The sequence below is a fragment of the Lichenostomus cassidix genome, chromosome 15 (assembly GCF_008360975.1).
Source record: "Lichenostomus cassidix isolate B80296 chromosome 15, HeHo_3.0, whole genome shotgun sequence".
Classification (NCBI taxonomy): Eukaryota; Metazoa; Chordata; class Aves; order Passeriformes; family Meliphagidae; genus Lichenostomus; species Lichenostomus cassidix.
In genome coordinates this window covers 5,077,901-5,093,700 of record NC_139496.1, presented here as the reverse complement: position 1 = coordinate 5,093,700, position 15,800 = coordinate 5,077,901, and the positions used below count along the sequence as shown (strand labels likewise).

The following is a 15,800-nucleotide window of genomic DNA, read 5'->3' as shown; positions in this document are numbered from 1 at the left end:
ATCATGCTACTGCCCCCACAGAACTGCCTTGGCTGAGGTCTCTGTGCTCTTCTGTTCATACAGGTTTTGTAAAATTAAGTTGAGGGTAGAGAGAGTACTAAAAAACTTCATTCCTGCCGTGAAAACACAGAAAGCTCTGAAAAGCACGGGGCAAAAAGGGAAGTCGGCAAAAATGGGTGGCAAAACTTGAATGAGGTGGGAAGAGTTACTGCCCTTTGGGTGGGTCCTGTGCTGGGAGTGATGCTGCTTTACCTATCTGGGTTCTGTCCTGGGGCTGGCAGTGCTGCCAGCCTTCATTAAAGAGATGGTGTTCTGCATGCCTCAGAAGTCTCAAGTGCCAGATATACTTTGCCAGTTAATTAGAATAACTTATTTTTGCTTCCAGAATATCATCAGTGCTTGCAGAGGTATTATGGATAAGCTTGAGCTGGTGTCTGATTCTCGGAGGTGTATGGAAATGCTCACTTAACAGCCTCTCCAACATAGTATCAGGGACTTGATGAGATTGGCTGCTTCCTAGAGCTGCTTTGGACTCTTTAATCCTCTTTCCTTCCCAAAAGGCTTCTACTGGCAAGAACTGCATCCCTGCTCTCCCTGTTCTTCCACAGGCACTGGGTGTGCTGGGCAGAGCTCAGGCTGGAGGGGTGGGTGCAGGTGGTGGGAACCCCTGACATGCTGTGACCCTGGAGGTCGGAACAACACATCTGTGTCCATCCTGCTAGCACAAGGACAAGAGAAAAGAGTTCCCATTGAGAGAGGTAGATCTGGTGCCAAATTTCAGCTGAGAGTGAGGCTTTCTTCTTGCACAGTGCCGTGTTCCTGGAAAGTGTGATACAGAGACTGCAGAAATAAAAGAGATGGTTCCAGCTGTCTGTATTACACTGAGGATGCAGAGAGCCAGGTTAGAAAACACCTGCTGTTTCTGTCTTGTCTGTAGTGAAACATTGTCTCTCTCCTCGCTTTAATCTTCTTAAAAGGAATTGATCTTTGTTTTTTATTTGGGATCGCTGGAAAATTAATGTAACTGTTACTGTAGAGTGAGCACTGTAGTATCTTCACATAATGTGATTTAAAATTTAAAGCTCTCTCAGCATGGGAAGGCTCTGTCTGTGTCGGGACTGGGAGCCACTCCTTGGCTCATCCCTTCAGCTGCAGCTGCTGGCTCCCTGCCTTCCCTTTTCCTCTCCTCTTCCAAAGGGTGATTCTCACCATTTCCTCTTTGCAGACTTTTTCCCTTGATAGTGTCTTCATTCCAATGCTAAACTAACTTGTGAATGCCTCTTGGGGAGGAAATAGGTGATGTGAATGTTTTTATTTATTTAGTTAAAGGTCCATGGGGAACACAATGTGCGGAGAGAATTCTTGTGTATGCTGAAAACTGGAAGAGGAAGGAAGGAAGGGTTTTTTGTAGGAGAAAAATAGGCCAAAACTTTCCTTTCTGTTATGATTAATAGGTTTCTCTTTTGGCTTTGAATGTTGTGTTTGTATTCAAATTAAGTGGTTTTCCAGGGGGCACTTCCAGGAATAGATGTGAGGAGCGGATAAAAACCCTTTCCGTAAAGGATATTCAGAATGCACGGAACTGAACTGTGTGTTTGTGGGTCTTGCTCTGTCTTGTTTCCTCCTGCCACCTGGAGCCTGTTGTCTCCTCCATGTGTGGGGTTCAGGGGATGGGGATTCTTGTTTCTCAGTGTTCAAGATGTGCCAGTGAAGCCACAAGGTGCTGAAGATGCCCACAAACCATCTGGAGCTCGGTGCTGGTGGCTCTGTGTCCATGCCCACCTTCTAGAGAGCTGATTCAGGTGGTCACAGCTGTCCTGGACCAGCCAGCCTTGTGGCCTGGAAAGGTCCCAGTCAGCGACGTGCTGTGTCCAACTCCCTCTGTCATCAGGCAGTAAAGAAAGTAATTAGATGATAATTCTGCAAAAAAAAAGACTTTAAACTGTACAGCATGATTTAGGTGACAGCTCATTCACTGCTGGGAGGACTCGTGCTTGGTGGCCGCTTCATGTTGTTAGTTCATTGTATTTTCTTTGATTTAAAGCTTCATGGTTGTAATCTAGTTAACACTGAATTGGGTTTCCAGTACAGTGGCTTGTTTGGTTCAATAAGAACACATTTATACTAAAGGTTAATGAAAAGCATTTTGCTTTCATTGAATTCATTAAAAGGGGTTCTTCAATCAAGGGTTACTAATGGAAAAGAGATTAAATATTCATGCGTCTAAATTTCTCACATAATTTCTGATTTTCCTTAATCTCTGCCTTCCTGGATTGTAGCCCAAAAGTGCCTGAATTCTCTAATGAATTACCAGCTCAGAAATTAATTAAAGATTTCTCATGTTTAAGTAAAAATACTTCCGCAGATGTATACCTAATGTATCTTGAGCGCAGGTCTCTGTGAGTCAGGACTGGAAAAGATGGTCTTGAGAATAAGCATCTGCTTATAAGTAGTTAAGAAGTAGTCCAGGTGAAGCAGTGAAGAAGTAGGCCAAATCAAAGGAGAAAGCTGTGCCTTATTACTAATGACCAACCCTGATCTCCAAAACAATTCAGAGCCGAAAAGGTGATCACAATGAGGGGGTACTGGTGGGATTCACAAACCAGACTGTGCTGTGTGCTGTTGGGTGGCTTTAATTGCAGCCAGCATGAGCAGAGAAGCCACAGTGTGATGGTGTGGCCTGTTGTCCACCAGCACGAGGTCAGGGCAGCTGTGTTATTTGTGACTCTGTTCTGGTTCAGTGATGGGCTTTGCTGTTGCCTCTGTTCCTGCAGGCATACTTCCGACAGGGCGTGGCCCTGCAGTACCTGGGACGCCATGCGGATGCGCTGGCCGCCTTTGCCTCGGGGCTGGCGCAGGATCCCAAGAGCCTTCAGCTTCTGGTGGGCATGGTCGAGGCCGCCATGAAGTCTCCCATGCGAGGTAAGCACTGGGGGTTTCTCAGAAGTACCCAAAGTGTGGGTTTCAGTCCGTGGTGACTCTCCCAGTGTCTGAGGACAGGAGAACCTGGAGGCCTGAAGGGAAAGATTTCAAGATTTGGCTTCTCTGCTGAGTCAGGAGGATGCTGAGAATGGAGCCTGAAGTTGCAGGAGGAACAAAAACTGTCTTTCTGGTTCGTTAGGATGGACAGTAAGATGGCGATAGCCAGCTTGAGGGGCACTGGAGATGGATCAGGCTGGTTTTGTACAGCATTTCCCATGGAGTCCTTATTAGTTTTTCCTTTCTCCAGGATCAGTGCAGGCAGAGGTGTGTACTGTTGTGGCCCTGGCTGTGTTGTTACTGGAACAACTTCCCACAATGTTTTGGTTGGGAACAGTGCATCTGAAATGCTCCAGGCCAGCATTTGCCCAGAAGAGCACATCAGCAGCTTTTCTGTGGTACTAATGTCTCTCAAAACACAGCATTCCAGAGGGCAGAAAGGCTGCTCTACTAATTCATTTCTGTTCAGGCAGTGTTTGAAATCACAGAGACCTTGAAGCCATATGAGCTGTGCAGTGTTTTGCCTTTCTTTCAAAATGTCCCCGTTTTCAGGATTTTTTTCTCCAGAGGAAGGGGGTTGTCTCCTCTTTGCTCTGTTTCTCTTGCAGCCTTTGTGCTGCAATGCCCTAATGCTGTTAGTCAGGAGGGAACGTGGCAATTCTTATCCTCAGCAGATGGTGCTGGGGGCCACAGGGCTTAGGAGCCAAGGAGCACTGAAATGAAAAAATATCCTTGTTGGTGTTTCCTTTTTTGCAGTGTTTTTCTCCATCCTCCAAAATCAATTCATCTGGAAGTTTCTGTCCTATATAGCAGTTATCTGGTGAATGCAATTTCATTTGCAACCCAAAGATGCTAAGGCTGCTGCTTAGAGTGCAGGTTATGTGCTATTCTATGGGAGTATCCCCAAATTTGGTGGGATGATCTCTGGCCTATTGCCCTGCAGTTGTGTATCAGCTGTGCTCCCTGCTGCACTTAGACAATTCAAAGCAGTTGGGCAGGTCCAGTGCTGTTATTCTGCAGGAGCACTGTCTCAGTGCAGAAGGAACAGCTTCTTTCTGCAGTTTTGGTCACCTCTCTGGGCACACATCATGTGCTTGGATATCTGGACAGGCACAGACTTTGCAGATGTTTGTCTTAAGGTTTGTGCTGGAGGAGCAAAACCTGCAATGCTCTTAGACACTGCAGATGGCCCATTTCCAGTTTCCTACAAAATTCCATAGGTATTCTGTATTCCTTCTGCCATTAGGCTGGGGGTCAGGGCTCAGTATGAGGCTGCTCTAAGCTCTATGCTTATGCTGCCTTCCTGAAGTGCTTTCTGCAAGGCAAACTGCAGCTTGCCAGGTTATCTGTCTTGATGTGCCAGATCTTAGATGGTACCTTTTGAGCCCCAAGCTCCCTTAATAAATCTTCGTTGGATTTGGGTCATCTGGCCCTTAAGTGCTTTGTCATTTGGTTACGAAAAGCTCAAGATGAGTTGTTAAGGTGATTCCTGATGCAAATAACTTGGTTTGTTGAGTGCCTCTGTCTTCATTTCTGCGCTTCAGAGTCCCTGGAGCCCACCTACCAACAACTGCAGAAGATGAAGCTGGACAAGAGCCCCTTTGTTGTGGTGTCTGTGATTGGCCAGGAGCTCCTGACTGCAGGCCACCACGGGGCCTCTGTGGTGGTGCTAGAGGCTGCCCTGAAGATTGGCACTTGCAGCCTGAAGCTGCGGGGATCAGTGTTCTCTGCACTGAGCAGTGCATACTGGTCCCTTGGCAACACAGAGAAAAGCACTGGATACATGCAGCAGGACTTGGACGTAGCCAAGAGTTTAGGTAAGAATTCTCCTTTCACTCCTTGAGTGTTGGGTTGGGACAGGTGAAACAAGAGCTAGGTTAATGATTAGCATCTCTCTCAAATGCTCGGGTTTCTGCTAAAGCTGCTAAATCCAGTCTGAAGCTTCTGAAATGTGCAGACTGCAGGTTTGTGCATCCCTGTTTGCCTGCCTGTGTGAAGGGGTAGATGATCTAATTACCTCATGTCATGTATGTGGGAACTGCTCTTATTCCCTATCAAGACCTGGGCTCAAAACCTTACATGAGTCTTTAATGAAACCATCTGCCTTACCAGGTATTTGATGGACAAAAGTACTCAGTCTGAGATTCTGGGGCAGCAGCCAGCAAAGAGGAAAATTTGGCTGTCTATTAAAGATGAGCTTGTTCTAATGCTGATTCTCACACCAGATCATCACTTGTACCCCATGTTTCAGTCTTCCCACTGCATGCTTCCAGCAGTGCCTGTATTAGCTAATCTTTGTTTTGTTTCCATGTGACACAGGTGACCAGACGGGAGAATGCCGAGCTCATGGAAATCTGGGCTCTGCATTCTTTTCCAAAGGAAATTACCGGGAAGCCCTTACTAACCACAGACATCAGCTGGTGCTTGCCATGAAGCTCAAGGACAGAGAGGTAGGAAACTTATTAAATAGTCCAAGCTGGTAGTCTGCACTGCGTAGTTGTCCAGACAGATACAAACATATCAAAAAGCCTTGTCTGTCTGCCCTGTTTTACTCCAGGAATTTGGAAGCTACATGACTTCTCTTCCTGGGTGTCCACTTGCTTTTTGTTAAGTCTTTGTACCAGTAGATACAATATGTGAGTGCAAGAGGCAGGATACCTGGTTTGTCCATTTGCCTCCCCCATCTCTAGTCTCTGGGCTCTGAGCAGGTCCTTTTGCCTCCCTCTCCCTTACCATCTGTGTTCCCATCAGGGCTCCAGGGGTAGAAGCTACTGCTGGGTCAGTGTCAGTACCACGTTGCTGCAGCTGAGCCCTTGCTGTCCTCAGCATGTTTCCCGGTGCTACAGGTGCTGCTGGTCCAGACTCTGCTAAGCTACATCCTAAGTTGTGCCTTTTCCAGACAAAAATGGGCAAGATGGCTGTCCTCAGTGTTTGCATAAAATACACTTAGGACTAAACACCAGTGAAAAGAAAAAGAGCTCACGCAAACCTGAAAACAAATTGTGCAGAATCTGCTTTGCCTTGACCATTCAGTTCCTGAGCCATTATGCTGGGCTCTCTGCCAGTGCAGGGAAGTGGGCTGCATGGACTGAGGAGGCTGTCCCAAGGGATTTCTACTGAAAGTTCACTGTGAGGACAGAACTATATTTTAGTGCACGTTACAGATACAAAACCTATCCCCTGCTCCAGGGATTCCCCTCTACTGTGAGTGGGAAAATGGAGTCTGGTGGTTGCATGGAAAGTGCAGAGAGGAGCTAGATGCAGCAGGGCAGGTGGGAATTTGTGTAAGCACAGGTAGTTTTGGGGGAGATCTAAAACCTGAGTTTACCACTCTTAAGTTGTGGAAAAGATCTGCTAGAATTTGTTGAGTGCTTTACTAACTTACTTGGTAAGTTAAATATCAAGTAAGCCTTGGAGAAATGCATCTTTCAGTAGGTTGTGGAAGGACTGTGACTGGAGGAGGGACTTGCTAGACATTTTCTCGATTATTTTACCAGCTGGAAAACCTCCTGAATCACTCCTGATTTCCTTGTTTCTGTTCGTGAAGAGCAGAAAAGCTGTTACTCGTCATTGTTTTTACAGTTTTCCTGATCGGGGTCGCTGTTGCTGCTAACAGGGTAACCTGTGTGGCTGCTGTTTGCCTGCTTTTCAGGCCACTGACTTAAACAGATTTCATTGGTCCATCTGGGGGGAGTCCAGGGAATGAGGGCTAGTCGTGATAGTCCTTAGTTCATGACACATCTGGACACATAATTAACAGTTATTGACAACAAATGACTACTTGGTTTAGCAAGAAAGCTGAGCTTCTTGGATTTCCTGTAGGATGTAACCACAGGAAATTAATTTGGCGCTTTCTGATGACATCATCTTGACCACAGAGCTTCCTCTGAACAAAAAGCTGTTTTTCTTGGCCTCCTTTGCAGACATTTTTATAATGCAAATGTTATAAAGTTGCAGTAGGGCTGATGTGAATTCCAGCAGAAGGGAATTTGGTGTGTGACTGTAATGAGGTAATTGTTTTACCCCTGACTGTACAGAGAATTGGCAGAAAAGGTAAAAAGTGCTCCTTTGTGCAAGATACTGCTGTCTTTGGAGGGACTGTTGGGTTCTGAGGCTGCTGGAGCAAATGTTTGTACCAGGACCTTCTGCTGGGTAGTGTCACCCATAAATCCAGGAGGAGGTTGCAGAGGGTCTGTCTGGAGCATTGAGGTCTGTCCTCCCCTACGCAGGCCTGGAGAAAGGAAGCTGTCAGCTGTGCTGGGAAGCATCTCAGCTGCTCACAGGGACTCAAGATTTTACATGTTTTTCTCCCTTGTTCTTCCACAGGAGTCTGTGTAGCTCCCATTGCAAACACAGTATTGTGCTGAGCAAAGGCAGGCCATTTGCTCTTTTAGCTAGTGTGGGAAGGAGTTTGAGCTGTTTTGTTATATTTGTCTCCAGAGAGAGTATGGGGCAGATGTCACTAGGATTTGGCATACCTCTAGTATCTCTAAGAGAGAATTTGGAGGGTTGAGCACGCATGTGGGTATGGTCTGTGCAGATGAGGGAGAAGAGTGGTTCTTAGTGAGATGCTGTGAAGGGCACCATGAAACAGCCATCTCAGGGTCCACTCTGAGCCAGCCTGGCTGCAGTGGAGTGAAATGCTGTCTTTACTTTTTTGCTGATTGATTAAGATGGATAAAGACTCTCAGCCCTGTCCTACAGTGGCAGCAACCTCATGTTCCTGTGACGTGTTCTGTGCTCTCTGTGACTGAAATGTCAGCTATGTCAGTACTGTCCAGCAGTTCACATGCTGAGGAAATCGTGTTCTGGTAGCTTGGGCTGCTGCCCTTTTTTTCCAGTTTCTGCTTAGTGCTCTTCAAAGCGCTGGGAGTTGTACAAAGAGAGGTTCCCTAGAGCAGCAGCCAAGGTACTGGAAAGTGCCAGAGGAGGAGTGGCAGATGATGTTAGCAGGGAAGATTGCATCACATTATTTTAGCTTGTTGTCTTTTTCCTGTCACAAAAGCTGGCTGTGATGAGCAGCAGAAGCTTGCAGCCTGTTTCTCCTCAGAGTGGACTAAGGCCTGCAGTTGCACCAGCACACAATGGAGGTGCTGAATGTTATGTCTGTACTCTTATTTGTGAATTAATTGTTTTATTTTTAACAACAGGTAGTCTAATCATCTGGAAACCATCGGGTAATTCATGTAGATAGGGTGTGTTGATGCCATATCACAGACTGTGATTTAGACAGCGGTTGTGCAGCTGATGAGCATGCATCAGAGGAAATAATGGAATCAAAATGGAAATGTGAAAGCTTTCGATGCCTGTAACACTAGTCCCCTGTGTCCCTCTTCCTCTTCATCCCTAGCTGCTCCTCAGGTGTGCAGAAGTGTCTTGTGTTAGGAATTCTCTAAGACCAGAGTGCCAGTGATGCATGATCTCTTTGGGTGGGTTGGGGTGGCCCTTTTTGATGACCATTTTGAGGACCTTGTGTTCTTTCCAAAGCTTTTCATTTAGATAAGTAATCCTTGAATTTTGAAGCTGTGAGGGGCTGACAAGCAGAAATGGACAGGAAAGGGAAAGCTGTGGAACCCCTGCTTGGGTCCAGTGTCCAAACCCTCACATAGGCTGTGCTTGAATCCTGCCATGCAGAGGCTGTGGACACCACAGGAACTCTGCAGTGTAATAGCTGCCTTCTCTCCAGGGCCCTCAGACGCCTTCGATTACAGCCCCGCTGTTCAGAAATAGCAGGGCAGTATGGCAAGATCATAAACTAACCATCATGAAATGAGTGCTTGTGCTGCCAGCATGGAGCTCTTGGGAAGGATGCTGCTGCCAGAAAGCCACTGGGTGCTGGCAGCCCCTCTATGTTGGCTGGCAGGCATGCTTTGAGCTGAGCTGTGCCTTTCCTTAGGATGCAGCATCTCTCTTCACCATGCAGGGGTAAACAGAAGGTGCTGGGTGAGAAAGAGGATTGTCTGCACCCCTGAATTCTCCCTGGGGCTGGGATGAAGATGCAGCTGAGCACTTTCTGCTGCCCCTTTTCTCAGGAGTGTAGCTGAGGGAAGGGTGAAGAGCCAAGGACAGACTGTGTCAGTAGCATCTTGCCCGTGGGTTGACTCATGATGACCAACAGCTTGCAGCAATCATTCCTGGCTTGGTTTTGAAAGGAATTCCCCTAATCTCCTTCTGGAGGCAGCTGTTTGTGGAAGGAATAGGTGCAGAGCTGCTGGGACTCAGTGCCCTGTTGTTACTGACCCTTTTGTGTCAGCCACTGGCTGCTGCCCCTGGACATCTCCATGAGCATCTGCAGCTCTGGGAATTCTCTGCAGCAGGTGGGTGTGCTCAGTTACTGATGAGCTAGGTTTTACTGTCTCAAGAGGCTTTTTAGAATGATTGCAAACGTAAGGCAAATTCATGTTTGCAGCATCAGCAGATTTTGTTCAGAAAGGCTGACTATTTGCAGGAGAAGGGGATGATGAAGATGATAATTAGAACTGGGTAGTTAAGTAGCGTAGAAGAAAGATGTTTATTAAGCAGACTTTGGTGGGTTTTCTGGGTCAGCTTGCTTTGGCATATCTGTGAAGATTCTTGTGCGGCAGGGGAAACATCAGAATGCGGAAATTCCCACTGTAAAGAGAAAACATGGGCTTGCAGCCCAGGAAACTCCAGAAGGCAGCTGGGTGCTCTGCTTCCTGCTGCAGAGGGCATTGCCATGGAGCTGGCTGTGACTGGAGCCATGGCTGGGAATGCTCAGCAGCCGCTGTGCATCTCTGGAGGAGGAGTGTTGGGGAATATGGTTACTGGGACAGACATAATTCCTGGTTGGATTCTGTTGGGAATGTGAAGATTCTGCAACTGTCTGAACATATTTTTGAGCAGCTCAGCCACTGGTAGTTATTTAGGTTTGCAGTTTTGGTAGTTTTTCCTAGTCCTCTTCAAAGCAAGGAAACTCAGTATAAAGCTTCCACATTTGGTAAACTGCAGCTCCTCGCTGTCAGGCTGTGCAAATCAAAGATCAAATTTCACCTTCTTTTTTTCCAGAAGGAGATGCAGAAGGAAAGATAGATTGTTCCTTTCTAATGAAATCTGCAAATTCTGTAAAGCCAAGGTTTTCTGTCCCTTCCTGAGGGGAAGGGGAAATGCTTTCCAGGTGTCCCTCCAGCCCTGCTTTGTCTGTAAAGCCACATCTTCAGTCATTAGCAGGGCTGTTTGTATTCAGCCTTTCCCCTGAACTTGTATGAATTCTGGTTTGGGGAAGCAGAATGGGTTTTTTTTCCCAGATCTTCAGAGTTAGAACTCATGGGGGATGTGCTTCTTATCAGCAGTCTCAGATGGAGTGTGGAGAATCCCATCCATTCATGAGCTGCAGCTCGAGGGAGCCCATGGCAGCATCCTTGCCTGTGGGATGTGTGGCACTCAGCCATACGAAGAGGTGGTCTGGCCCTGGGGCTCCCACATTTTTCAGAAAGGAAAAATCCGAAAATCTTATGACCACAGTTGTTTTGTTATGTTTGCAAACAATCTGGAAAATGAGGACAGGATATAAATACCTCACAAATGAGAACTGGAAAGAGTCTTCAGGCTAAAGCAGTTTGTCATGCATGGAAACATAGAGTAAGATGTCAGAGACAGACTGTGATGGGGAAATGATTCCAGCCTCTCAGTGCAGACAGCAGTCTTGCTTTATTAGGGATCCAGGGCAGACTCTTTTGTACCCTGGAGGAAGGCTGAGTGCCAGCTGCTGGGAGAACACTTAACCATTGGAGTTGACTTGGGAATTGTGGGTCCTCCAGGGCGCTAGTGCTGCTTTACAGCTCAGACTGAATCACATGTGTGGCTGAGAGGGTGAGTTCAGTGATGTAAATCAGCCTTAATGCCTGACCTTCAGCATTTGGGTTTGTGTCTGAGAGTATAAATTCTTTGCCTTTCTCTTTCTGTCTTTAGCAGGCTTTTTTAGAGTCAGCTTGACTGGATTTCATACAGGTTCATCTGGTTCAAAAGTGATAGGATTAAGCAGAACGAAGGGAAATCTGACTGGTGCAGGAAATTTGGGAATGCACTAAAAGGCCATATGCTTTGTTTTGTTTGGACTTGGGACTCAAGAGGGAAATGTAATACTTCCTGAGGATCTCCTTTAAATGTCCCCGTTTGACCTGCACAGCACATGGATTTTAGCTGAAAGAAATGCAGTCTTCTGGTTTTACTTTTACAGTGTCTGCAAAGCTCAGCATGCAGCTGAGGCCTGGACCTGGCTGCAGTAAAAGAAACGAAGCAGAAAACTCATGCAAGTGCTGCAGCTCTGGGAGCACCATTCTCTGGGCTTTCAGGAGGCCCAGCTCAGCCAAGGATTTTCTCCTCTGTATTGAGTTTGCAGGGAGGGGATGTGCAGCTTATGAACAAGAGTTGCAAGGGTTGGCACAGATCAACACACTGCTGTAGGAGTTGAAGTTTTCTTTGCTTGCTCTGAAGTCATGAGATCCAAGTTTGTGACTTGCTGGCTTATTCTTCCTGACTGCCTTTGACCAGGGCATGAGTCATCTTCAGGGTCACCACCATGGAGAAGCTTGTGGTTTGAAATGAAGACTACTTACATCACCACTAAAAATGTCAAGTCAGCCATCCTCCCTGAAATGATTGCTCACAGGAGCCTTTCAGACTATGTCCAGAAAGTGACCAAATTTGGGCTACATGGGGTAGAGATACATCAGCCCCAGGTGACGTATAGGCTTGATGGTGAGATCTCCATTGTAATGTTCTTGGGCTGATGTATTTTGTGTGACTTCTTTGTGGAATGAGTGGAGCACTGCAGAGCTCACCCAGAAAGGCAGCCCACTCCCCCAGGTCCCCAGCACCACATGGTGAGGGGTGTTGCACCAGATCCCACAGTGAACATAAACAGCCTGGTCAGTACAGGCGATAGACAGATTTACTCTTAAAAAATGGAGTGGGGTAGTTGCTGCTTCTGCTTTTCAGCAAAATCCTGCTAACTTGGTCAAAACTATTTGCAAGACTGTTCTGTTAAGGGAGTAGCTCAGGTTTGCTTTTACAAGTGTTCTAGGCAGAACTAGACACCTTGCTCCTAAATTATAGTGGAGGAGATGGAGTCAATGGATTTTCCATTGGAATGGAGCAGCATTATTTTGGTCTCCAAACGAGCAGCTGAAAGTCAGCATTCCCCTTGAAGCCTTTAGTTTCAGGAAGAGGACTGACTGTGAATGGTCTGGCAGTCAGGCCTCTGGTGCTGTTCAGTTTTGCCTGGATTCACATCCTTCATGAGATGCTTTTGCAAAGGAACAGGGAGAATGAGAAGTCCTCTGAAACATCACCAATTTCCTGAGCAAGTATGAACAGAGAGGGCTGGGAGCAGATTGTCAGCACAGTCCATGGCAGCCTCTGTCATGTGCAGCAGGTCTGTGACACCTGCAGACCTGTGGATTTTACTCATTAATCAAGTGGGGGCTGGGACCATCTCTTTATGCTGTGCATTTTGAGTCTTTCTATAGTATCATTAATTCCTGGTGGTTCTCTTTTAGTTAGTAGTTGAAAAGCACCTTTCAGGCTTTTAGATATTAGTGCTTCTGTTCCATGGCTTTAGCTTTTTTTGGGTTTTCTCTTTGGTAGCTTCTATGTAAAAGACTGAGACCTTCTCCAAATAAATAGGGATATTGATTGGCAGGGATATTGATTTCAGTGCATTTTTCCCCCAGGAAATAATTACCTAAAAGCAAATCCATTCCTTCTTTCTGTGTACTGATCATGTAGAAGAGGGGAAGATATTGCCTGCTGCTTCCTTTCCTATTTTCAAAAGTATGGCACACAAAGGAAAAATCTAGATGTGGTACTGGCACATAAGCTTCACCTTAACAGAGGAAAGAAGGACGTTTTAATTTTGATGGGGCACCTACTCTGTTTGGATGTGAGACTTTTCTCAGTGCATAAATCAGTAGTTGTCCAAGCCAGGTTGTGGAATACCTGTGGATTCTGAGGAAATGATGAAGCGGCTTAATAGAAGTGGAGATAAAGTGCAATTTACAGCAAATGATCATTTTAGTAGGTCCTGGAAGTACCCCCATCACAGTGTTGTCCTGCTTGTGTGCACAGGAGTTACTTGGTCTTTATCTGTGAAACAAACAGCTCCTGTACAGAAAGCTGGGATGTGTCCCTGGTATCACTTAACCTGTGCCCTTCCTACCTGGAGCAGTTACACCAGTGTAGGGCACAGCGAGATTTTACTGTGTATGGTGGTGCCCACAGAACTCAGCGTGTGCTTTCAGAGCTCTGTGTTTATGTGTCTTTGTTCTGGAATAATCTACTTTCCTCAGTACCCCCAAAGCACTCTCAATGAACCAGCACACCTTTGCCTGTGTTCAAGAGCAAGGTTGTGAGGAGGTGTGGATGAGGAGGTACACTGACTTTCAGTGGTGCTGCTGCCTACCCCCAGTACAGCTGTGATGAATATGCATGGCTAATCTGCCTGATACAGTTCTACTAATCTGTAGGATCAGGCTGCTATTACTCTGTGCCCAGAGGGAGAAGGGAAGTTGAAAGAAGCAGCATACAGCAGGGCATGCTCCATCTCTGATTAATCCTAATTAACGTCTGTGTTCAGGGATTAAGGGTACCTTACGGTGAGATACCGGGCAGAGCATTTTCACCTCTCCCATTTTAGGATGATTATAGAGAGTTCTTATTTAAGCAGGCTGTGCAGTTGGGTGAAGACTTGTTTAAATGTAATGTGATTGGGAAATGACCATTCTCCGGCAAGGGTGAAATACCTAAGGAATGCATCTCTCCAAATTGCCAGGTGCCATTCTGTGATACACATCTGCTTAACATCAGACTCTGCCTTACTCAGCTGAAAAACCTGAGCTGGCTGTTGCTCCCGAGAAAAAGAGAGCACTTAGGAACCTTTTTCACAACTCCCTTCTGTGCCTCAGCTCAGTGGCAGAAGAATCTGCTTTCTATTAAAGTGATAAATTGCTTAATTGGAGGTGTAAGCAACCCCCACTGTAAAATTTGTCATTGTCAGATACATAAAACATTGATTTTCTTTGTTTGCTGATGCACACTCCCTGTGGTATGGAGCTGTAGTCTCCCATCACCCTGCTACCAAGCAGAGGTCTGTGCTAGCAGAGATGGAGTCTGTTTCCCATGTGTCAGCCTTGTGCTCTCCCTGCCCCAACAGGACTCTTCTGCCAGTGATATGGGAACACCCCATCCCTCTTGGCCCAGTGTGTGAGCCATTTGGGGTTCCTGATGGAGGATTTTATTAAATATACAGTGATGAATTTATCTTCTGGAATCCTATTCCTAATTCCCTGAAATGAGTCACTGGAATCACCCAGCAGATGTTATCACCAAATTGTTCTTAAAGACTGATGGAAGGGAAAGCCCCCCTGACTGCCCCCAGAGCAAACAGAGCACTGATGGTTATCTTGCTGGGGGGATTGCTGCTGCACCAATCAGCCCCAGCCTGGGGAAGCCAGAAATGCCACAGGCTGTCCTCATGCAGACTCTGGAGGGTTGAGAAGTGCTGTTCTTGAATCAGGCAACAGTGGAAGCTGCTACAGAATAAAATGTGAGGACCATTGGAGTGAAGGACACATCAGGGGATACAATGTCTAGCTGTCTGGGTGAGCTACAGCCCAGCCTCTAAAAACAGCCCCATCTTCCTAATCAAGTCATGCTATTTCTTGTTAGTCCTTCACCCTTAATTTTCTATTTCTCTTTTTGTCCCGTTCAACTTATTTTTCTTTACTGCTTCATTAATCCTCCTGCCACATCCTGGTTTGGACAATCTAGCCCTGGGCACTCAGGCATGTCAGCCAAGTGTCTTTGCATGCTCTGAGAATGGTTGCCAAGCTTGTACCCTTCGTTCTAGGTCTTTAGTGTGAGCCTGGGCATGGTCTTGGGCAAAGGGATTAGGAGCTCTGAGAATAAACACTTCCAGCCTCACAAACTGCAATTCCTATCATCTGCTTCCCATTCTAGGAGACATCCTAAAGATTTCTTCCCCTGTGTGGGATGAGCAGTCCCTGCTTCTGTCAAGTTTTTCTTGTGCACAATCCGAGATCTGCTGCTTTCCATTTATGCCTCTTTTCCCCAGCCATAGCCCATTAACATCATCTGAGTCTCTGCCTGATGGCTCTTGGCCAGAGCTCATCTCCTCAGCAATCTGCACGCATGGATGTCCACTTTTTTTTATTTTAGCAGCCCCAGGAGACACCAGATTTCACTGACTCCTTGTTTTCCAGAAAGACATTTCTCTTCTCTTCCCAGCAATAACAGAAGTTCTGTTGGTGGTGGTGGACAGTCTTGCAGAACTTCTGAACGTCCAGGCTGGATCAGTTCTCATAGCATTGTGCCAGGCTTGGCTTGGCAGTGGACACATTGCTCCCCAGGAGGACAAAGGAACACCAATGCATCTTGAGACCTGTAATGGGCCCTACTCAGTACTTAGGTCTGGGCTTGTGTAAGATGGCTGCATGTGCCTGGGTTTTCCCCTTTTTTCCCTAGTTAGGTTGCAAGCAACTAATACTCTGTGTATATTAAGCTTCAAGAAGATTTGTGTAAACGTGGCTTAAAATTCAGAGCAACAATTCTTGTATTGGTTTTGTAGCAACCTCCAAACAGGTCCCCCTCAGACTCTGTAAGAGCTTTCCCTCCGGGTGCCAGCCAAGCAGTTATGTCATGACTGTTATGACAGACTGCTGAGGAGCCTGTCCAGGGCCAGACTGCCCCAGTGCTGCGGCCAGTCTGACCAGCACGGAGCAGGAGCCAGTCCCAGCTCTGCCTGCAGCCACACCAGGAGGGGCTGGGGCACTGCCAGCACTGCC

The 15,800-nt window shown here is 46.7% G+C and overlaps 1 protein-coding gene across 3 annotated transcripts in view; it reads left to right on the top strand.

Annotated features, from left to right (window-relative positions):
• The window catches only part of TTC28 (tetratricopeptide repeat domain 28), a 100,150-nt gene that overhangs the window by 52,822 nt on the left and 31,528 nt on the right, over positions 1 to 15,800 (top strand). For all 3 annotated transcript variants that reach the window (XM_085075707.1, XM_085075708.1, XM_085075709.1), the window contains 3 exons: positions 2,775 to 2,922; positions 4,524 to 4,796; positions 5,299 to 5,429. In XM_085075707.1, the coding sequence (XP_084931833.1) occupies positions 2,775 to 2,922; positions 4,524 to 4,796; positions 5,299 to 5,429 (552 nt within the window). The remainder of the gene's footprint in view (positions 1 to 2,774; positions 2,923 to 4,523; positions 4,797 to 5,298; positions 5,430 to 15,800) is intronic.